The sequence below is a fragment of the Chelonoidis abingdonii genome, chromosome 8, assembly GCF_003597395.2.
Source record: "Chelonoidis abingdonii isolate Lonesome George chromosome 8, CheloAbing_2.0, whole genome shotgun sequence".
Taxonomy (NCBI): Eukaryota; Metazoa; Chordata; order Testudines; family Testudinidae; genus Chelonoidis; species Chelonoidis abingdonii.
The window spans coordinates 63,621,214-63,643,866 of NC_133776.1; the positions used below are offsets into that span (position 1 = coordinate 63,621,214).

Consider the following 22,653-nt stretch of genomic DNA (forward strand, 5'->3'; position numbering starts at 1 on the left):
AGCATCACAAAAAAACCTTGTAGGAGAAACTTCCACCCCCTGGCCACATATAGTCAGAACCTTATAGTGGCTATCCTGCAGCAAAAAAACTTCAGGACCAGACTTCAAACAGCACACGAAAGCTCACGCTCCAAAACGTCTGTTAGTCTATAAGGTGCCACAGGATTCTCTGCTGCTTTTACAGATCCAGACTAACACGGCTACCCCTCTGATACTTAACTATTGATAAGTGATTTCTTGACTGACAGAATGCTATCAAACTAAGTTTTCTTTCACCATCTTAAAATCTGTTTCTTTATCTAGTAATAGTGGTCGCTCTTAGGGCGGGTGTGATGTTGCACTCTATATGAAAATATACTAATGAGTATGAATATAATGTAACTGGAATATGTTTCATGCAAAAGATCTCTTGTAAGATATCATTACAAAGCTTATCATCTACTGAGTGTGGTCATCCTATCTGTATAAATGTATTATTCTTGTATCTGAAACTAAAAATATGAAATATAACTCTGAGGGCCTATTGTAATTATGCAAAGCATGGGCCATTAATGGTGGTTTGGAATCTTGATGGCTCCCATTAACCAGGACAATTGACTGTAGATGGCTCTGTTTGCTTGTATCTTCCTGTACACGTGTGTGCTGGCAAGGGGGCAATGAAGTCTTACAGTGACATGTGATCATGTCACCTGAACTGGAATCCATCTTTAACCTGGTGCTTTTCCATATAGAAGGAGCAGTGGGAACCCAGAGAGGGACAAAGGATTCCTGCCATATGTAAAAGATATGTAAGTGAGTGGAACAGAATAAAGGGGGCGGCAATCATGAGAAATCCCCTAGCTGCCACCCGAGCTGGAACAAGAACTGTACCAGGGGAAAGGATTGTGCCCAGACTAGGAAAGTGTCAAGTCTGTGATAGAAGCTTATTGAAACATCTCTGAGGCCATGGCTTACAGCATGCTAGGAGGTTCAAGGAAAATGTAGTTCCAGACTTTCTGAGAAGGTTCCACAATATTCTACAAAGGTCCAGAACATTCTAGGAGGTTAATGAAAAATCAATCCACATATAGAATACCTGGAAGATTTTACTTAAAATATTCTATTTTCCCTCTTATTGCTAACAACAAAAACAGCACCCCTAGCTCAGCGTCCCTCAATCCCGGCAGCCCAGGTGGTCGTCTGGGTGGCCTGCCCCTAAATCTGGCCCTTATCCATCATATCATCTACAAAAGGTAAAACAAGAAACTTCCCCTCTAAACAACTCTGTACAGCTAAAGGAAGAAAATACGGAGAAGTGTTACACTGGGAGCCTTGACTTGGGAAGCTGCAGACACTCCTGTGGCTGTGTGCATAATAAAAGATTAACAATGAGACACACCAGCAATAACTGGATGCAAAGCTCCAAACCTGGCTGTTCATGTTGTAACAGTAAACCAGAGTTTTTTCTTTAACGAGGCCCCAATCACTCCCCCTTTATTGACACAAAGGAGGTACAGGATAGATGGAAGAACCAGGAAACTGGCCCCAGAGGGAGGAGCAGGGTGGGTTGGAGGGGATGTGGTGAATGGAATATGAATAGCTTTCTACTTGTTTCCTTCCCACTTTGAGCTGGGTTCAAATGTCTAGGAGTTCCTCTTAAAATCTAACACACATCACAGAATCAAGCACCCCCTGAGAAATCTGGGATTGAGCTGCAAGCAGCCCATGGGCTGCAGATGGAGAACCACTGCTCTGACCCTTCGTCAGTCCCTGCTGAGAGCTTCTTCTGGAAGCTCATTCTTATCCTCTGTTGTCAGTTCTTAGCCTTTTGTTCTCAAACTTGTCTTTGCTCAGCTGCCCTCCTGGGAGGCGAAGGGGGAAATCTTTCCTCTTGGTCACTGATTGCTAGGTGTAAGTGATCTGGTCACTGGGTCCTCCCATCTCTTTTGGATTCAGCATCGATATAGATTGTTTTCAACAGGTGCCAAACAGCCAGGTGCCACCCCCCTCATGTCTCCTATGCTGCCCCAAGAGCAGATTTAACCCTTCCCCCAACTGGATAGCAATGCAAAGTACAGAAGGAAGCCGAGGCACACACAGGATTCATAAGAATATTATAAAAATTCCCACTTTGTCACACCACTCAGCTCAGAGTTTGTGTTCAGTTCTGGTAAATCCTTGATGTATCCCTTGGAGGATGCGTGGGTAGAAAGCTTATGGAACTGATCTCTCTCTGCAGTTGCCCTTCTCCCTGTTCACCACAAGATGTGGCAAGGAGCACTCTACCACCGGGCTTATCATTAAGGCACTTGATCTTTATAACAAAAGGAGACAATAATGAAGAGTGGCCACAGGCTGCAGGGAAGAGTGGGATGGGGGATGGGATTTCTGGTAGGTCCTGGTGAAATGCAACCCCTACTCCTCTTATATTTGGACACTTGAACAGAACCCTGTAGTAGCCCTTTTGCTGAGTGCGGTGGCTTTATGCTGAGAGAGGGGATAGCACAGGGGTAGAAGGGCTGTGGATGTATTTGGACAGGCTGTGTATTGAAGATGACCTAATGACATGCAGACTCTTCTCACCCCTTCCCCCCACCAGCTGGAACCAAACGCAACAAATTCATCAGAAGGAAACTGGAGAACTCCTCCAAGGAGAAGAAAGGTGAGTGAATTCCGCATTTCAGTCTGGCATTGTGTGCCTCAAAGCCATCATGATCTTTAAAAATAAGCTTAGATCATTAGGGTTGGAAGGGACCTCAGGAGATCATCTAGTCCAGCCCCCTGCTCAAAGCAGGATCAATCCCCAACTGGCCTCCTCAAGGATTGAACTCACAACCCTGGGTTTAGTAGGCCAATGCTCAAACCGGCACCCTATCTACCTGCATTCCATTGTGAATTTCTCCTTTGTGGCATGTTAGTGCCCCCGTCCCTCAGTGTGTGTATGTGCATGTATAAGTATATGGTCATAGGTACGTATGTGTGGGTATGAGGGAGTGCTGGTATGTGAACATGTTACTTCCCAGGGAGCCTGTTCTAGAGTCTCTCCTGCAATGGATTCCCCTTAAGGAGACTGTTCTACAATCCAGGTGCTCCAGCTGTTAAGAACTTTCACCTAAACACTCCTTCTTTCACTTCAGGCACTCGCTTCTTGTCCTGCCTCCAACCAAGCTTGCATACCACTGCACGCACACTGACACTTACACCCATCACTGTAGTACAGGGGTGGTCAACCTGAGCCTGGGAAGGAGCCAGAATTTGCCAGTGTACATTGCCAAAGAGCCACAGTGATACGTCAGCAGCCCTCCCAGCAGCTCCCACCACCTTCTTCCAGCGTTTCCCACCCACCAGCAGCCCCATCAATCAGCACCCCCCTGCACCTCCCAATCAATTGTTGTGTGGCATGCAGGAGGCTCTCAGGTGGAGGGAGGAGGAGCGAGGGCACGGCAAGCTCGGGGAGGGGGTGGGAAGGGGTGAAGTGGGGGCAGGGCCTGTGGCAGAGCCAGGAGTTGAGCAGTGAGTACCCCCCGGCACATTGGAAAGTTGGTGCCTGTAGCTCCAGCACCAGAGTCGGCACCTATACAAAGAGCCACATATTAACTTCTGAAGATCTACATGTGGCTCAGGAGTCACAGGTTGGCCACCCCTGCTCTAGTATATGAGCGCTTCCCTTGGAAAATCAACAGCAGTGGCACAGGCCCTAAGGGACTCCATAGAGTTTCTGGCTGATCTCCTTTTTCAGGATTGGTGGAGTGGCTGTGCTTGGGATAGGGTTTTGGTCTTTGGTTTGTGTTTGTCTTTTTATGGGTTTTGACTTTGAGGGACATTTGTTTATTTTATTTGTGTGTGTGAATAAAAAGACAGACCATTCTTACAGGACTTCTTATAGGAATCACCTGGAAATCAAAGATTCCTCCTGCCCCAAACTGTTTTCTGGAAGGTGCCTGTAAATGGGTTTCCTCCATGGGCAGAGTCATAAATACAATATTTCCAGGTTCCCTACTGATATACCGAAAGCTTTGTATTCTCAGCACTGCCCTGTGCTCTTCTTGCCCTGCCAGAAGCAGTGGCGGCTCCAGGCACCAGCACTCCAAGTGCGTGCCTGGGGCAGCAAGCCGCGGGAGCTGCCCTGCCAGTTCCTGCGAGGGCGGCAGTCAGGCAGCCTTCAGTGGCATGCCTGCGGGAGGTCCTGAGTCCCACAGATTTGGTGGCTTGCCTGCAGGAGGTCTGTCCGCTGGTCCCGCGGATTTGATGGCAATTCGGCGGCGGGTATGCTGAAGCCACGGGACCAGCTGACCTCTCGCAGGTGTGCTGTCGAGTCTGTGGGACTGGGAACCTCCCACAGGCATGCTGCTGAAGGCAGCCTGCCTGCTATGCTTGGGGTGGCAAAAAAGCTAGAGCCGCCCCTGGCCAGAAGGCAAGAGTTCATTGCCAACACTCAAATGTTGCAAAAGCCAGGAAATGTGGAATTTCCCTTCAAGATTATCAAGACTAAACAAATCATAGATAATGGAACAATAGGAACAGAGATAAGAAGACTCTTCCTACACAACACAAGCACACAACCTTAATTCTGCCCTTGTGGGGATGGCAAGAGGAACTAGGAATACAGTTACCTTAGCCCTCCCCAACCAAACATTCCATTTTTCTCTGCGCCCAGCATAACTTCAGATCAGGACTGCTACTTGTATGTGCCAACTGATCCCCTCTGTGCTCCAGGTAGCACCATGGATCCAGGCTGGGGGCAGAGATAACACTGAAGAAAAAGGCTTGGGAAGGCGACGTAACTGTGATCTCTCCCTGAGGAGCTCCTTAAGGCAGAGACCACAAGGGCAGAATTAAAGTTGCATGGCTGTGCTGTGTGGGAAATGTGTTCTGAATTGTGTCTGTCCTGGCTTTGCAGCATTTGTGTTTGGAAATTCAACACTCCCATTTTGAAAGGGCCCAGGGAGCAGGATAAAGTGAATCACCTGGAATCTGCATACCAGCTTAACTATGAGTTTTGCACATGAAATTTCCCTTGGATTCTGAGAAAGTGCAGTAATGAGGATGGCATGACTGAGAGGTGTTTGGGAAGGGGGCTTCCTGGGTGTTCCATAGGTTTAAGCCCTGCCCGGTCCCTCCAGGTCCTCAAAGAGCTGGAGGGGAAAACTGACTGGCTGTGAGGTGTTCAGCTAGTAGCTGGAAGCAGCACTTGGATGACAAGGAAGCCCCAGGGTTCCTACTGCACACTGGGCTCAGTGTGAGGGGAATGGCCTCTGAACTCTCCATTTTCCCAAGAGCAGGGGATGAGGATTTGCAGAGCCTCTTCCCCAAATTTTCTTGGTTCTTGCTCCCAATGTGCAGAAACCCCACCCTCCCCGACAACCAGCCCCTTCCTTCACACACTGCTGAATCACCCCATGGCCCCTGCTCCAATGGCTCTGACCCCAACATCTCACCTCACACCCTTAGCATCAGCTGCTGTGCCACAAGGCAGCCAGACCCTGGCAAACTCTATAACAGAGCTCTCTTCTGTTTTTGAGCAGCCTGCCCCTCTGTCTCCACACACAGCTTGGCAGCTGACCTTAGGGTGACCTGATGTCCTGATTTTATAGGGGCAGTCCCTATTTTTGGGTCTTTTTCTTATATCGGCTCCTATTACCCCCCACCCCGTCCCGATTTTTCACACTTGCTGTCTGGTCACCCAAGCTGACCTTGTTATAGTGCCAGTCCTCCTGTTGGAAAACATTTCCAGTTGAGATTCAGGAGACTAAGGGTCTGTAGGGAAGGCTGTCCCCTGCTGCTTTTTCCTCACCCGTTGGAGCTTTTCTAAAGGTTTAGACTAGTTTCCTGTTTAAAAGAGAGCTCTTCCAAGTGCTCTAAAATCTGCATACTTACAATGATTGTCTTGAAATTTGCTGTGCCTGATGAGAGTGTAGGGCAGGGTTAGTGATACAAATGTGGGGTCATAGGGAGTTTCCGAGACACAGCCTTCAGAAAAAACCAAAATAACACAAACCCCCCAAAACAGAAAAACACCAGCATTTCATTAAATTCATAGATTCTAGCAAGTTAGTTTGAAGTTTGAAACCCACCCGTGGAAGAAATTGGAGAATGAACTGTAAATGTTTGTGGGGAAAAAAGCCCCATCATTTTTTTTTAAAGAAATGTTTCCTGGGTACAGCAGCCTACTCAGAAGGTGTTGGAACTCTTTTTGAAACGAAAAGAATGACACATGTAAATGGCCACTGGAAGGGGAGGGTAAATAGAGCTTGGGTCTTCTCAGTGATTGATGTGTAATTGGAATGGATAGCAGTGGAGGGCAGAGAGTTTGGGGTGCAGGTAAGGGAGACAGGAGAGGTTGCGGGAGAGGGAGGGGGGAGAGGGAGAAGACAGAGGGGCTTGGAGACTGTGAGGAGTAGTGGAGGAATTTGGGGGTTTAGCAGGTTACCTTGGGCAAGTCATTCAACCCCTCTGTGTCTGTTTCTCATCTATAAAATGGGGATCATTATGTAAATGTTCTTTGAGATCTACTGGTGAAAACACGATATCAAAACGCTGTCTTTGGATTATTACCTAGTGTGACAGAGTTCCTCTTCTACCTTGGTGGGTCCTGAGCTTATTGGCAGATTTGCTCACCTCAGTGATCTTCCCCACAGTCTGGGTCTACTCCTCCTGTATCTGATCAGGAGTTGGGAGGTTTGGGGGGAACCCGGGCCCGCCTTCTACTCCGGGTTCCAGCCAGGCCCTGTGGACTGCAGCTGTCTATAGTGCCTCCTGTAACAGCTGCATGACAGCTACAACTCCCTGGGCTACTTCCCCATGCCTCCTCCAAACACCTTCTTTCTCCTCACACCCAGGACCTTCTTCCTGGTGTCTGATAACGCTTTACTCCTTAGTCCTCCAGCAGCACACCCTCTCACTCTCAGCTCCTTCTGCCTCTTGCTCCCAACTCCTCACACGCACTTTCTGTCCTCTGCTCTCCCTCACCTGACTGGAGTAAGCTTCTTTTTAAACCCAGGTGCTTGATTAGCCTGCCTTGATTGGCTGCAGGTGATTTCATCAGCCTGTCTGCCTTAATTGGTTCTAGCAGGTTCCTGATTACTCTAGTGCAGCCCCTGCTCTGGTCACTCAGGGAACAGAAAACTACTCATCCAGTGACCAGTATATTTGCCTTCTACCAGACTCCTGTACCCCACTGGCCTGGGTCTGTCACACTAGCCAAGAAGAGAATGACAATGGTTTAAATGACAAACCTTTCTGTCTCTGGTTTAAAAAACTGGGCAAGTAAATGGCAAAAAACGTTGCTAACTCAGAGTGAAGGTTGTCTGGTGATACTTCACGGACTTCCAGAACATTGAGCTCAGCAAAACTCTAACTTCTAACATCCAGGAAATACAGAGTTAAGGGAAACGCTCACACAACCATGACTCCACCTCTTTGAGTGATGCCCTAGTATGCCCATAACACACACATGCCCGCTCTGCCTTGTCACTGTAATGGATGGACGCTACTTGCACTTGCTTTGCGCTCAAACATTGAGTCTGCTCCCTGACACCACACTTGTAAAATTTCACAGCCCCTTCACACAGGATGTCACCTAACCCTGTACTGTCCCCTCCCCATGATTAGACCCAGCCTGCTTTTATATCCCACCTCATGACTGACAATTCCCAGGGCAAGACCACTCCAGAGCCCTGTTCCAGACCAACCTCCATTGAAATGGTGCAGACTGGAACCTCAAGGTCTATGTGCACCTCCTTCCTTTGATCACACACATGGGGTGGTCTCAGACATAGATCTCCTCATGTCACAGTCACAGCTCTCCCAAGCTGCTCCAGTTTATTCCTCCACCATTCAGAACCACTGCACTCAGCGCACTGAATGCAGCTGCAGTGGATTTAGATATTTCCTAGTGGCTATTGCAAGCTTGGGATGGTGGACAGAGTTAAGACTCTGTGGGCATTCACCTTAATTCAGTTTTGCTGAACTTGCATGCCATCACCTGGCAACCTTAACACTGTGTTAACAAAGTGTTTTGCTATTTTGTTGGCTTTAAGGCCAAAAGAGGCTATTAGATGGTTTAGTCTGACCTCCTACATAGCAGAAGCCTTTACATTTCACCCAGTTACCCTGTACAGAGCCCAAGTAATTTGTGTTGCACTGTGTACTAGAAACACATCCAGGATTTGAAGATGTCAAGAGGTTGGGTGTTCAGAACTGAAGTCAGATTTTCCAATGTGCCCAGCACCCAATGTGCAAGTGATGCACTGACCTCTCTTGGAAATCTGGCCTATCATGGTACTAGACTCTCAAAGTTTATCTAAATAAAATGTTTCTGGGCCTCATGAGGGCAAGAAAAATCTTGAACACATGGCCACAGTATTACCGATGCAGCGACGCCTGCCTGAGTTAGTCACTCTGAGCGGGGAGTTGCCCTGTTGCATTGCCATAGGGTGTTAACTCTGAACCCATCTGATTGGAGGATGCTCCCATCACCACCATCCCAGTATGTGGGCTCACCCTATCGTGGCTCTTCTGTGTTGGTAGGATTCCCTCCCCACGGCCCTCTGCTTTGTGGGTAGGAGTTGAACTCTTGTTCATTCAGAAAAGAGTCTGACTCACCTGCAGGCAGGGAGCTGTGGCCTGGAGGTGGGGGAGACCCCTGGCTGTTTAAAGAGGAATGGTGGTGAGCAGCCCACAACTCAGTTGATGGTTCTTTAGTGTCTGGCTCCTGCCACTGCCCCTTGAATAGATTGGGACAATGGGAACCCCAGATTGCCTGACTCTGCTTTTGTTGCTGCAGAGTGTAGTTTGCCGTGCTGCAGAATGCGCAAGCTCCTGGCTGGAGGGCGGGACTGCTGCTACACCTCTGTCTTGTTTCTGTTTGCCTACAGGTCACAGTCCCTAACTGTCTCATGTTGTTACAGACTATTGTCCCCAGGCCTTTGGGATCCCGCTCTCCCAAGTCATTGCCAATGACTGGACACACAAGCAAATGCAGGAAGCAGTGAAAGGCAGCCGCAGGGACTGCCTGGAGGTGGAAGCGACAGTGGCTAAATTTCGAGCTCAGATTCAGAAGAAATCCCCTTTCGTCGGAGGCTGCATGCTTGGGCTCAGTGGAGAGTTTGCCGATGAGCCGCTCTCTCCTACTTTCTTGCACACTGTGTCCCGGAGCCACCGAAGGGTATGGCTGCAAAACAGGTTGAGTGAGAACTAAACTGTGTGCTGAGAGCAAGCTGCCATCAAGCCGGGCAGGAGGGGAGGCGTGGCACCCCAACCACTGAGGCTGTTTCCCAGGGGCTCCGGTTACAAGGTTAAATTGTGCTAGCTTGGCCCTCTGGCTGCTTTCAGCTTTGGGTTGGCTTCTGTTGGGGAAACTGAGGGGCTTCCAGCAGTACCAAGTCCTGTGGGCTACTGTGCAAACAGAATATAAAACAGTCCCTGCTCTAAGCAGCTTGCACTGTAAGAATAAGACAAGCGACATCACTGGATTCAGATGAGGGAGGAGAAGGAAACTGGCACAAACCTGTTCAGCGTGGGAGAATGCATGAAGGTGCTTCTTTGAAAATGTAACATGAAGGCGACGGAAGCTGGCATCATGGGTCAGTGATAGGGGGAGTCAATCTCTTGGTCAGATCTGAGCAAAGACAGGTGAGTGAGGGTAGGCTGTGCAAAGACAGGGGTGACATGGTAAAGTGACAAGCCAGGTCTTTGCAATAGCATTCTGAATGGAGACTGGATTTACGGAAGCCAGAGAAAAGGATATTTCAGTGGTTGAGACACAAGATGACGAAGGTCTGGACAGGGGTTTTAGCTGTGGATGGAGAGGAAAGGTGGCTCTGAGAGCTACAGAAAGCACTGGTAAGTTTTAGATATGGCTTGGATGCGAGGCTCTTGACAGGGGACCATGTCAAAAATGACACCCAGGGGATGGGTCTGAGTAACAAGAAGGATGGTGGTGTTGGGAGAGAAGCAACAGGGAAGGACTCAGAGAGCAAGATTACGGGATCTGTTCTGACCATCTGAGCTTGAACCGACGGCTGGATGTCCATGAGGAGGTGTCAGAGAAACAGGCTGAGAGTGCAGTTTGGACAGACACGGACAGGTCTGGAGTAGAGAGGTAGATCTGTGCACCATCAGTACAGAGATGGCAGCTGCATTAGTGTTTGGTGATGAGATTACCCAGTGGCAGCTGCATTAGTGTTTGGTGATGAGATTACCCAGAGATAAAATGCAGAAGGAGAAGAGCAGGGGACCCAAGCTCTGAGGACTGTGAGGAGCGTCCCCTGGACAACATGTTGAGAAGCCATTGGAGAGGCTGGAGAGGCCACACAGAGCATGGAGCCCTGCAAGCTGAGGGAAGACGAGATTTCAATGAGAAGAGCATGGTCAGTGGTGTCAGAGGTGGTCACCAGGCCGAAGAGGACAAGGATTCACTCAGCCTGTTGTGGAGGTGCAAGCTTTTCTGCCTGCTCTGCTGGGCTGAGACAGGGGAGTACAGCTGGGCAAGGAAGCATGTTCTGTTCCATGCAGGATGCTGATATCTTTAGTTTTGTTCTGATTGGGAGCCAAAACCAAACATTTTGAAATTCTCTGCAAAGTAAGCAGAGCCCCGAGACCTTTCGTATGTTTGGCTGCTCCAGAGCTGCAGATCCTGGACCCTGGCCTGATCTTGGTCAGGCTGTCTAGGCACTACTGTAATGTGAATAACTAAATCCAACACATTGTACTGCCAGAAGATCACTTAATATATCAGGCGAATCTGGTAACTAGCCCGCTCTCCTGCTGTCCCTGCTCCCGACGAAGCCAGTGTGTTACCATGTTGGCTGGTGCCTCAGGCCCAAGATGATGGAGATGGGCCTCTAGGGGGCAGCACTCAGCCTAGAAGGGCATTTTCTGATCCTGCTCCTGCTGCGTGGGGGTGGGCAAGGACAGGCAGACAGCCCACTGTCCTGTCAGGGCTTCTATGGCTCTGAGGCAGAAGGAGCAACTATTACCTTCTCGTCACCCTGGAAAATTAAAATGGGAGAATATGGGAGCCAGCATCAGCCAGCAGCCCCCACAAGGACTCCAGGCCATTGAGCCTCTCCAGAAGATACTCCAGCCAAGCGGGAAAGGTAGAGCAGGGGTAGGGTCAGAGGGAAGTAACTCTAGGCTCTATGGGAAATTTCAGTCTGAACAGGAGTTTTGCTGGAGTTTGGTCGGAATTTAGACTGAGGCACTAGCAGCTCTGGCAGCAGTAGGGGTGTGTATAGAAGGGAAATTCCAGCAGTGGTAGTGTGTATAAACAAGGGTTTGTCTGCATAGCCACTGGCAGTATTCTTCCCAGTGTGGATAGATGGACACATGCTAGCTGTGTTCGAGCTAGCACACTGAAAATAACTGTGTGGCTGCAGCAGCACCGGCTAGCCACCCGAGTATGTACCCGGGGGCTGGATGGGCTTGTACTCAGAGTGCCTGGGATGGGAAAGCTCCCTCTGGCTTCTCACTTCCCTTGCTCATCCTGGGGTCACCCATACCTGGACTCTGTATTTTGTTGGCCAGGGTATGGAGTCTTATGAGGGTTCATTTTAGTGCCGAGGTACTGGGATTTGTGGGGGCACCGGGGGCTTATGAACTGAGGGCTCCGGGCACCTTGCTCACCCAAGTCACCTCTGTGTCTGATTTCAGGGGGGAGTGTCTGTGGACTCCATCACTGATTTGAGTGACAACACCTCCAGGCTGCTGGAAGCTCTGCAGCTGTCTCATCCCAATGAGCTGGATCTCAGGAGAACCTTGGAGAGGAACAAGACGTTGAGCCTCAATCCCATCTGCAGGCAGGTCCCGCGTGTTGTGGACAGATGTTGCCAGCACATTGAGGCATTCGGTAAAGAAGCTTTTCCCTCTAACCAAAGAGATTTATTGAGAATAATGAAATGACATCACGCTAGGCCCCCTGAAATCAGTGACAAACCCCCAGTGAGCTCAGGGAACAGGCCCGGTCCTTACCTTCTGAGCTTTGGTTTGCTTGCTTGTGGGCTAGCCTTCCCTTTGGCCTTTCACGGTGGGTGCAGCACAGGCCTGCAGAGAATCCTAGGTAAGGCTTGGCAAGGATTCCACCTTTTTATTCTTATGACTCTCATTTTTCTCCCATTAAAATTCCTCTCTCCATCCCCCTGCTAGAAGTGGGGAGGAGACAGAGCCTCTCCAGTTCCAAGGCCCATAAGAACCTCCCTTAGGGATGGACAAACTGGCTCAGAGTCATCCCACAAATCTTCACCCCTTTGCAGGATCCAAACCAAGACCTTTCCTGAGTCTCTGATGCTGCTTGAGGTTTCTCTAGCCCCCATGATTGCTGCATTCATTGATCAACAGGGGACACTTTGTGATATTCCAGGGTACAATCCAGACTAATGAGCAGCTGTGTCATCCCTGCCCTGCAACCATGGGTGCCTTACAATGTCTTGTTGAAGTAGCTCCCTTCTGGGTTCCTCACAAACAGCCTCCAGCATGCAAGCCACACCTGAGTGTCTGTGGGTAATGGCAGCCTGCCAGCCACACTTGGGTTACACTCTGGCTCTCACCAGCTTTGGTTACATTGCAGGGTGACCCCAACACACCCCCAGTCTTAGATCTTTTCCCATAGAAATGTATGTCCTGTACTGCCCAACCCTCTCTTGGAGAGGACAAGTTATATTAAATCAGTTAATATTAAATCCGTTATTCCTTAACTTGGAGGTTAAGTCCATTAATGGCTATTAGCCAGGATAGGTAAGGAATGGTGTCCCTAGCCTCTGTTTGTCAGAGGGTGGAGACGGATTGCAGGAGAGAGATCACTTGATCATTACCTGTTAGGTTCACACCCTCTGGGGCACCTGACATTGGCCATTGTCAGTAGACAGGATACTGGGCTGGATGGACCTTTGGTCTGACCCAGTATGGCTGTTATGTTCTTTAAGAGAATAATATCCACATAATTTGTCACTGCATGTGGAGATGCCCAGACACTTCATTTTAAACACAGTGGATTAGAGAAAACAATAAAACAAGTTTATTAACTACAAAGAGATAGATTTTAAGTGAGTACAAGTAGGTATATAGGAGGCATAAAAGTCAGAAATGGCTACAAGAAAAATAAAGATAAGACATTTATTAATACCTAACTTAACTACATTATCAGAGGGGTAGCCGTGTTAGCCTGGATCTGTAAAAAGCGACAAAGAGTCCTGTGGCACCTTATAGACTAATACATCTGTTAGTCTATAAGGTGCCACAGGACTCTGTCACTTTTAACTACATTAGAATCAAAGCAAAGTTTTCTCACCACGTGCTTTCAGCAGTCTTACTGACCAAACTCTCTAGGTCAGGACCTCTCCCTCAGAGTCCAACAGCTGCTTCCTTTGTTGCTTCAGGACAGGGAGGGGATGTCTTGTGGTGTTTGTCTCTCACATTTATAGTTTCAGTTCATTTTCAGCTGAGAACCAGGAGTCAAAGAGTTGATGTGGAAGGATGTTCCCCGCTGCTTTTTTCACCTGTTTGTACTTCCTTTGTATTTCCTTGCAGCTTGATGGTTCTGTTTATGGCTTAAGTGCAACATAAGCAGAGCACACATTCCTTTGTTTAGGACAGACCTGTTTGCCAACTTCTGTTTGGGCAGGACTATGGGGTTTGGAACTTGTGTCAATTTCACTATACTGGGGAGTTGCATAACTTTACATACAATGTTGCCACACATATTTTAGCAGGACAATACAGAGCAGCAGATTATGGGTTTTCAGATGGTACCTTACAAGGCATAACTTACACAAACATTATTACAATAGTGTGTAGGTGTGAATACAGGGGTACATTTGGTCTCACTTGCATAGCCAAGAGAAACTGAGTCACTAACCCCCAATTTTCAAACCTCTGTCAAGTCACCTTTGCAACACAGCTCAGGTGTTAAAAATTACATCAACCTAGTCACATATGCTCAGGGGTGTGAAAATGTCACACCCCATAGCTCCATAGTAAGCCAACCTAGCCTCTGGTGTAGATGAAGCCAGGTCAATCTGGCTACTGCTGCTCAGAGAGGTGGGTTACTTTTATTGATGCAAAACCCTCTTCCGTCACTGTAGGAAACATCTACACTATTGTGCTACAGTAGCACAACTGCAGCACTGTAGCTCTGCAGCTCTAACGCCTGTAATGTAGAGATAACTTCAGTTCTACCAGCCAAAGACAACTCTAGAGCTACTCTCAAAACCAATCTTTGTCCCCAAACTCAGTTTGAGTCTGGGCTGTGCCACCTCTGACACTCAGATAAAAGAAGTAGTAGCACAGGCTGGAGGCCAGGGACCCGGGAGATTCAGGGAGTGGTTAATTAATTGCAGATGATACCCTGGGGACGAAGGATGGGGTTGCATGGAGGTGGCAGATTGTAGGACAGCACAGGGAGAAGCCTTTCATTTACCGATTAATAGAGTGAAGCAATGTCTTCTCTTGTAGCTAAAGGTAAAGAGCCCAGTGTTCCACATGGCACAGACAAGTCAGGGCTGTGGATAAGTAAAGAAATTCATTTGAATACACAGCTGTTTACAAACCTATTTTTCTTTCAGGACTCCAGACCGTAGGCATTTTCCGTGTTGGAAGCTCTAAGAAAAGAGTTCAGCAGGTAGAGTGCCCAACTCACCGAACCATCTGTATAGGTGACAAGTACCACAGGGACCTAGAGGGAGAATGGGAGATGGGAACATAGACTTGCCTACTCTACAATAAGAACCAGATTTAAATGTGGCTGTATCCAGAGTGTGAGCCCCGTGTGCTGTAACACATTTTATTCTGGCTTGTGTGCACAGCAAAAAAATGGTGTCCCCATGTGGCAAGATCAGTAATCCCCCTGAAGGATCTACCAGGGCTAGAAGATGCTTCCCTGAGCCAGTTATACTGTATCTCTTCTCTATCACACAGGAAAGTTAAAAATCAATATGGCTGGTGCTGTGCAGAAAGCATTGTTGGGAGGCAGTTGGGAAGAGGCAGGCGAGGAGAGAAAAGAAAACACAATATAGGAAACAGAGTAAGAAGCTGGAGTGAGTCTGTCTCCTGTGTGTCCAGGGCAGCTGCCCCTGCAGTCTCTGTGCCCTGTGCCCATGAGAAGTATGTGCAGAAGGAAGAGAGAATGGAGCTGAGGAGTGGGGGGAGAGAGAACAGGGTAAGGGTGAGAGCATGGGAAGGAGAGAGGAAGGGGGTCCTTCCGCTCCAGAACCCGCCACCGAAGTGCCCTGAAGACCCGCGGAGGGGGGTCCTTTCGCCCTGGGATCCGCCGCCAAAGTGCTGGGTCTTCGGCGGCAATTCAAGTGCAGGGTACCCCGCTGTTGAAGACCCCAGGCCCCCTGAATCCTCTGGGCAGCCCTGGTGAGGGGTAGAGAATAAATAAAGTAGGGCTTGGAATACCTGAGTCTAAAATTACATTGACATAGTCCTGCAGGAGCAGAAAACGCAGTGCAGAGGCTGGGCCTAGGAAACCAGTGACAAGGGCTCAGAGGGAAACACAAGCCTAGATCCTTGGGTCCAGCTGAGCTATCCTGGAGGCAACCGGGGGCTGATTTGGCCCTTGCCATAACTTAGAGATGCCTGGGGGCTTCTCTAACTTACTTTGGCTCATAACAACTGGATTGCTATGTGCTGTGGCCACACCTCCATCATGCCCTATACTCTGGGTGGGACTGTGAAGGGTTGGTGTAGCTGGCTCCATGCCAGCTGACAATTCCCCTATGTAGGGTGAACTCCAACTTGTTGTTCCTCTGATATGTGGCCCAAGATGATTAATTGGGGCCAGAGACATCACCCCTAATTTGTTCTTCCACCCCTCGCTTTATTGTATTATTTCTTGGAACTGATTCATAGACATTAAGGCTAGAAGGGGCCACTCTGATCATATAGTCTGACTTTCTGCATAACATAGCCCAGAGAATTTTGCCCAGTGATTCTGCATCAAGCCTATAGCTGTTAGTTGAGCTAGAGCCTATCTTTTAGAAAGACATCCAACCCTTACAGATTTCAAGTGATAGAGCATCCACCATATCACTACATAAGATGTTTCAGAGGTTAATTATCTTCATTATTATGAGTATATTCCTCATTGTGAATTTGTCTAGCTTCAACTTCAAGCTATTGGAATTTGTTCTGCCTTTGCTACATAGACCGCCTCTGCTATCATAAGTGAAAAATGTTTGGCCAGTAGAATGAATGACAATTAAAAAGGAATTCTTTAAATACTTCAGGAAAAAAAGAAATCCTGGTAATGTTATACATAGGGAAGGTAAGATTGTCAAAAATGATACAGAAAAGGAAGTATTCAAGAGATATTTCTGTTCGGTATTTGCAGTTATATACATACAAATATTTTCTATTCCAACATTATCTAGACTGGAGGTTAAACAGCTACTACTGAACATAAACATTTTTAAATCTGCAGGATCAGATATCTTACCTAAAGGTTTTAAAAGAATTGGCTGGGGAGTTGTTTGAGCCATAATGTTGATAATTAACAAGACTCGGAATACTGGGGACCCAGGTATAACTATTGGCTGGCTAGCCTAGGCAAACCAGTGGAATGGCTGACACAGGATGCCACCAGTAAAGAATTAAAGAACGATAGCATTGTTATTTTAGCAATCCACATGATTCTGTGAAAACAGATTTTGTCAAGTGAACTTGACGTGCTTTGATAAAATGGCAAGTTTGGTTGATAAGAGAAACTGTGTTTACACCACATACTTGGACTTCAGTAAGGCATTTGAGTTAGTGCTACACAAAATTATGTTTAAAAAAACCCAGTACCCTACAAAATCATTGCAGCCCATGTTAAGTGTATTAAAAACTGGTTAACTGATCTCAGAAAGTAATTGTAAATGGGGAATCAGCATTCAGTGTGGGTTGTTACTAGTGGGGTCCTGCAAGGATCTGTTCTCGGCCTGATACTATTGAATATCTTATCAGTAATCCGGAAGAATACATAAAATCACTGCTGATAAATTTAGTAGGTGACACAGAAATTGATCGAGTGGTAAAAATGGGTATAGGGCAGTTGTACAGACTGATCTGGATTGCTTGGTAAACTGGCCTCATTTGAACAATATGTGTTTTAACACAGCCAAATGCAAGGTCATACATTTAGTGCCAAAGAATGTGTATCACACATACAGAATGGGGCGGGGGTTACATCCTGGAAAGCAGTGGCTCAGAAGAGGACTTGGTGGATATACAGCTGAATATTAGTTCCCAGTGCATTTTTGTGGTTAAGAGGCTGAACGTGATCCTTGGATATATAAGCAAGTCAATATGTAAGGTCACCATTGACAAACCATCTGGCTTTTGTAGTCACAGTTTAAAAAAAAGACATTGAAAAAATTGGAAAGGGTTCTGAAAAGAACCAGAAATAATTTGCTGGTTGGACAATCTGCCTTAGAGCAAGCGACTTAAAATGGTCAATTTATTTAGTGTATCAAAGAGAAGATTAATAGCTGACTTGATCATAGTCTAGAAGTCTCTGCATGGGGAGAAGATTCTAACAGCAAAGGGCTCTTTAGTAATAGCAGACAAAAGCAGATCAAGATCCAATTGAGCCAATTAGATCAAACTAGAAAAAAGTGCCTGTTTTAAGTGGGGTAATTAACCACTGGACAATTTCCATAGAGATGTGGTTAATTCTTCATCACTTGTCATCTTCAAATCACAACAGGTGTCTTTCCAAAAGGTATTCTCTAGTCCAAGCAGCAGCTTTGGCCTGCATTACACAGGAAGTCAAACTAGATGACCATAAAGGTCCCTTCTTACCTTAAAATCTATTAATCATTCTGTGAACTGAACACACTCTAATCCCCTTCACTACAGTGGGAAATGCATTGCCCACAGCCTTCATGGGGATGGGCCCCAGACTGCTAGATGGAGGAGTGACTGATTGCTTCTTGCCTTTTCCTCTTTCTTTTTCTCTTTTTCCCATTATTTAAGCTGCGGGAAGAATTCAACCAGGGATTTGATGTTTTCTTGGATGATAGTTATTGTGTCCACGATGTGGCAGCCCTGCTCAAAGAGTTTTTCAGGGACATGCCTGATTCCCTGATTCCCAAGGAACTCTACTCAGCCTTTGTCAGTACAACCTGTAAGTAGCCAGAATCCCAGAACCCCAGGACCCACTTCTCTAGGCTGGGGACTAAGGGCTTGAGTTTCTTTTTTAAAGAAGAAATCTGTAAATCAATGTAGTTCTTATTAAAGTAATCAGCTAGTTACTGGGCTCAACAGAGGAGTAGGTTGAGTAGGTCATACTAGATCAGTGGTTCTCAATTCACTTGCAGCCCAATCAGTACACAGCAGCAGCCCATGTGACACCCTCAGGGCCATACAGGTAGCGTATATATTGTGTGGTTGCGGCCCACATAACACCAAGAGCTGCATATGTGGCCCACAATGGTAAATAGCTTGAGAACTACTGGGCTAGACAATCTCATGGTCCTTTCTGGCTTTAAACTCCATAACTTGACAAATAATATCATGTGCACCTGTAATTCAGACAGCACTTGTGCAAATTCCTCCACACAGCTCTGTCACTGGCACCTCAGTCCACAGCCACAGCTCTCTTCTGACCATGTTATTTTAGTCCTGGAACCCCCATGCCCTTCCCAGTCTTGCTATTCCAGCTCTCCCACTCCCATATGGCTTTGCCAATGCATCTCAGCGCTGACTAGCAGCACCCCATGTTGTTCACTGGTGCTGGATGAGACCAAGGCATGGCAAATTAGTCATGGCTTTGCAGTGCGGTATGACATTTCTAAAGGTCATTTTAATTTGGAGGTGCCCATGCAGAGACACCTCCTTGAGAAGCAGGGAGGTGAGAGTCCCTCTCTATACAGCTCGTACACAACGAGATCTGCAATCTTACAGTGGCTTCTTGACATCTTCTGGTGTCCTGAGCAATAAGCTAAAGAGATGCCAGCAGCTATCTACGGTATTTGGGTGACCAGTTCCCATTAGAAGTAATGGGGCTTTGGCAGTCACCTCCTCTTTCTGGATTTGGAAATCTCAACTAACGTGCTGGCTGCAAGGTAAATGAGCAGCTGTTAGGAGGTGACTCTTTTGATGGCTGAAGGAACCAAGTATTTTTGCACAGATGTTGCCTGCATGATACTGATGAAAGTGATGAATATGCGAAGGAGGGGTTTTCAAATCCCCTTCCTCCACGTCCTACTGTAGCAATGTTGCCAGGAAAACAAGTTACCAAAAATCTCGTCCCATTGCCTGTGAGATATATCTGAGAACTGCTGCAGTGCAGAAAGTGCAGGAAGCCTGGAGAAAAGCTTTTCAACCTCTTATTCGGTTGTGTCAAGGAAACAGTAATGATGCTTCTAGGACATTTCATTACACTACAAAAGCACATCCCATTTCAGCAGCAGATAACAATTATCTGGAGAAACCTTTGTGAACTTTATTCCAGCACTGTGGGGCTGTGCAGCAACCGGGGAGCTGGCTCTATCCCAGGATGTGATCTGAGATGAGTTACCTGAGAGAGCAGTGCATGGGTGAATTCAAGAGTGCAGAAACACAATTTGCATGCCCTGGCTAGAGCTGTGAAGCTGGGAAACACATAGAGAAGCATTTAAGGAGACACAGGACTTGATTCTCAATTTGTCCCTGCACTTCAGGCAGGGAGCAAGTGAGTAGAAAGGGGATGTGATGTTTTGGGGTCCAACCCAGAGCAGTGAAGTTGCCACCTTACTTCTGCACTGCTGCCTGCAGAGTTGGGCCCTCAGTCAGCAGCCACCACTCTTCAGCTGCCCAGCTCAGAAGGCAGCAGCGCAGAAGTAAGGGTGGCATTGTATGGTATTTTCACCCTTGCTTGTGCGCTGCTGCTGGCTGTGCTGCCCTCAAAGCTGGGTGCCCAGCCAACAGCTGCCGCTCTCCGGCCACCCAGATCTGAAGGCAGCGCAGAAGTAAGGGTGATAATACTGTGACTCCCCTAAAATAATCTTGTGACCTCCCTGCAACTCCCTTTTGGGTCGGGACCCCCAATTTGAGAAACACTAGTCTTTCCCCTGTGAAATCTATATAGTATAGGGTAAAAGCACACAAAAGAGCAGATTTCATGGGGGGAGACCAGATTTCACGGTCCGTGATGTGTTTTTCATGGCCGCGAATTTGATAGGGCCCTACCAATAGCCCAAATCACACAGCTAAAGAAGGAGTCATTGCTCCACATGCTAATCACTGCAACAGAGGTTGTCTGTGGCAGGGAGGTATGGAGAAGGGACAGGATTACCCATGCTCCGTCTAAGCGTACGTCTACCTTTGTGCTGGGCGGTGTGATTCCCAGCTTGCATAGACATACCCCTGCTAGGTCTGCTCAAGGTAGCACCTAAAAATAGCAGTGTATCCACGGCAGCATGGGCAGTCGCAAGGGCTAGCCACCTGTGTACAATCACACCAGACCACCTGAGTATGTACTTGGGCAGCTAGCTCAAGTTGTTGCCGTTCCCACCCCGGACACACTGCAAATTTATCCCATATACCAGCTCCAATGTATACGTACCCTGAGGCTTCAGCTTCTATCTGCAGGGGAGTTAACAATGATTTCCCCCCTCTTTGCTTCCTCAGTTGGAGCATATCCTCATACTGGGGCTAGTTTTACTGGCCAGGAATTTAACAAGCTTAACCAGATAACATCCCAAATACAGGGGAAAGAGGCACTTCTTTTGCCACTGTGTGGAACCCTGCTAAGCTGGGTCATAAGGTCATGATGTCACCAGATACCCCCTTATATGATTGTTGTGCTAATGTGCTGCCATTATAGATCTTGGTTGAATCTGCACCAAAGAAACATCTGAGCAGCCAAATGGGTGTGGGGGAGGGGGCAGTACTGAAACCAAACAACCCACTCACCCTCCCACCCACCCTTTGAAAACCATACAGGAGACCTAGAGCTGGAAGTATCGCTGCTGCTGTCTGAGCCAGGCACCACCACCATCATAGAAGCAGGCCGCCAGGGCATAGGCTCCTGACATCTGTTACCAACCCCCTCTAGACACATGTAGAGAGTCCCTCCCGCATGTAGAAGCCTGTGTACTCCCAGGAGGTCAGGGCCCCCAGGAGTCCCCTGATTAGTGAGGCAGTCTGGAGAATCCCATCCCATGGAGCAAGGAATCTAGAAGCCTGGAGAGCCCCAGCTGGAGTTCCCAGGGGCTTTTGGGGCTTTTAGCAGGGGTGAAAGTAACTTAAAGGACTTGCTGAGGAGGGGCATGGCCTCCACTGGAAGAGGCAGAGCCTTTAAATCCCCAGGTTCTTTAAATCAGGATTTAAAGGGCCCGAGGCTAGGGCTGTGGTAGCAGCAGCTGGAAGCCCCAAGCCCTTTAAATCACCACCTGAGCTCCCAGCTGCAGAGGTGGCTGGGAGCCCTGGGGTTCGGGAGCAATTTAAAAGGGGCGATTTAAAGGACTCAGAGCTCTAGCTGTTGCTACTGCAGTAGAGCCCCGGCCCTTTAAATTGCTGACAGAGCTCCAGGGCGCTAGCAGCAGGGCCCAGGGCTCCGGCTGCTGCTACCTTCCAGGGACCTTTAAATTGTCTCTGGAGTCCTTTTGCTGGAGCCCTGGGGCAGCGACAGCAGGGGTCCAGTGGCTATTTAAAGGGTTTGGGGTGGTAGAGGCAGTGGGAGCCCCGAACCCTTTCAATAGCCACCAGAGCCCTGCTGCTGCTACCCCAGGGCTCGGCAGGCTCCGGGGGCCCTTTAAATTGTACCCGGAGCCCTGGGGTAGTGGCAGTGGGGCTCCAGCAGTGATTTAAAGGGCCTGAGGCAGTAGCGGCGGCAGAAGCCCTAGGCACTTTAAATCGCCACCCGAGCCCCGCAGCCGCTACCCCAGGGCTCTGGCAGCAGGGCTCTGGCAGCAATTTAAAGGGCCCTGGGCTCCAGCCTTTTAAATTGCTGCCTCAGGAAGCCGGTCTACCCTGGTATGGTGCACCAGCTCTTGCCGGCAGGGGTGGTAGGTTTGTAGAAATTTTGATGGTACCCAGAACCTTCCCCTGCCCCCCTCAAACTCCATCCCCCACCTGCCCAAGACTCTGGGAGGGAGTTTGGGTGAGGAAAGAGGTCTGGGGTGCAGGCTCTGGGCTGGAGCAGGGGACTGGGGTGCAGGAGGGGTGCAGGGTGCAGGCTCTGGGAAGGAATTTGGGATGGGAGGGAGGGTGGAGAGAGGGGGTGCAGGTACTGGGAGGGAGTTTGGGGATAAGAGAGGGTATGGAGTAGGAGGTGCAGGGGTGAGGGCTGTGGGGTGAGGCTGGGGGTGAATTTGGGATGTGGCTGGGGATGAGGGGTTTGGGGTGTGTGAGGGGACTCAGGGCTGAGGCAGAGGGTTAGGGTGCAGGGGAATGAGGGCTCTGGCTGGGGCTGGAGATGAGGAGTTTGGGGTGTTGGAGAGGTTCAGGGCTAGGACAGAGGGTTGGGGTGTGAGGGGATGAGGGCTCTGGCTGGCGGTATGAGCTCTGGAGTGGGGCAGGGCTGGAGATGAGTTTGGGGTGCAGGCAGGCTGCCCTGGGACTGGAGCCAGAGAGAAAGACGCACCCCAGCCCTCTCCCTGCTGGCAGCAGTGAGCTCTGGGGTAGGACCCCCTTCTCCCCTCCCATCACTGCATGTGCTCCTAGGGCCCCTCTCAGGTCCAAGAATCCCCCTCGCCTCCCCTGTGGTGGGTG

At 48.5% G+C, this 22,653-nt stretch overlaps 1 protein-coding gene across 1 annotated transcript in view; it reads left to right on the forward strand.

Moving 5' to 3' along the window:
- Nucleotides 1–22,653, forward strand: part of ARHGAP36 (Rho GTPase activating protein 36) — a 62,960-nt gene that overhangs the window by 24,489 nt on the left and 15,818 nt on the right. Inside the window, exons 3-7 of the mRNA XM_075068711.1 lie at nucleotides 2,579–2,641; nucleotides 8,889–9,145; nucleotides 11,632–11,827; nucleotides 14,538–14,593; nucleotides 17,932–18,082. Of these exons, the coding sequence (XP_074924812.1) occupies nucleotides 2,579–2,641; nucleotides 8,889–9,145; nucleotides 11,632–11,827; nucleotides 14,538–14,593; nucleotides 17,932–18,082 (723 nt within the window). The remainder of the gene's footprint in view (nucleotides 1–2,578; nucleotides 2,642–8,888; nucleotides 9,146–11,631; nucleotides 11,828–14,537; nucleotides 14,594–17,931; nucleotides 18,083–22,653) is intronic.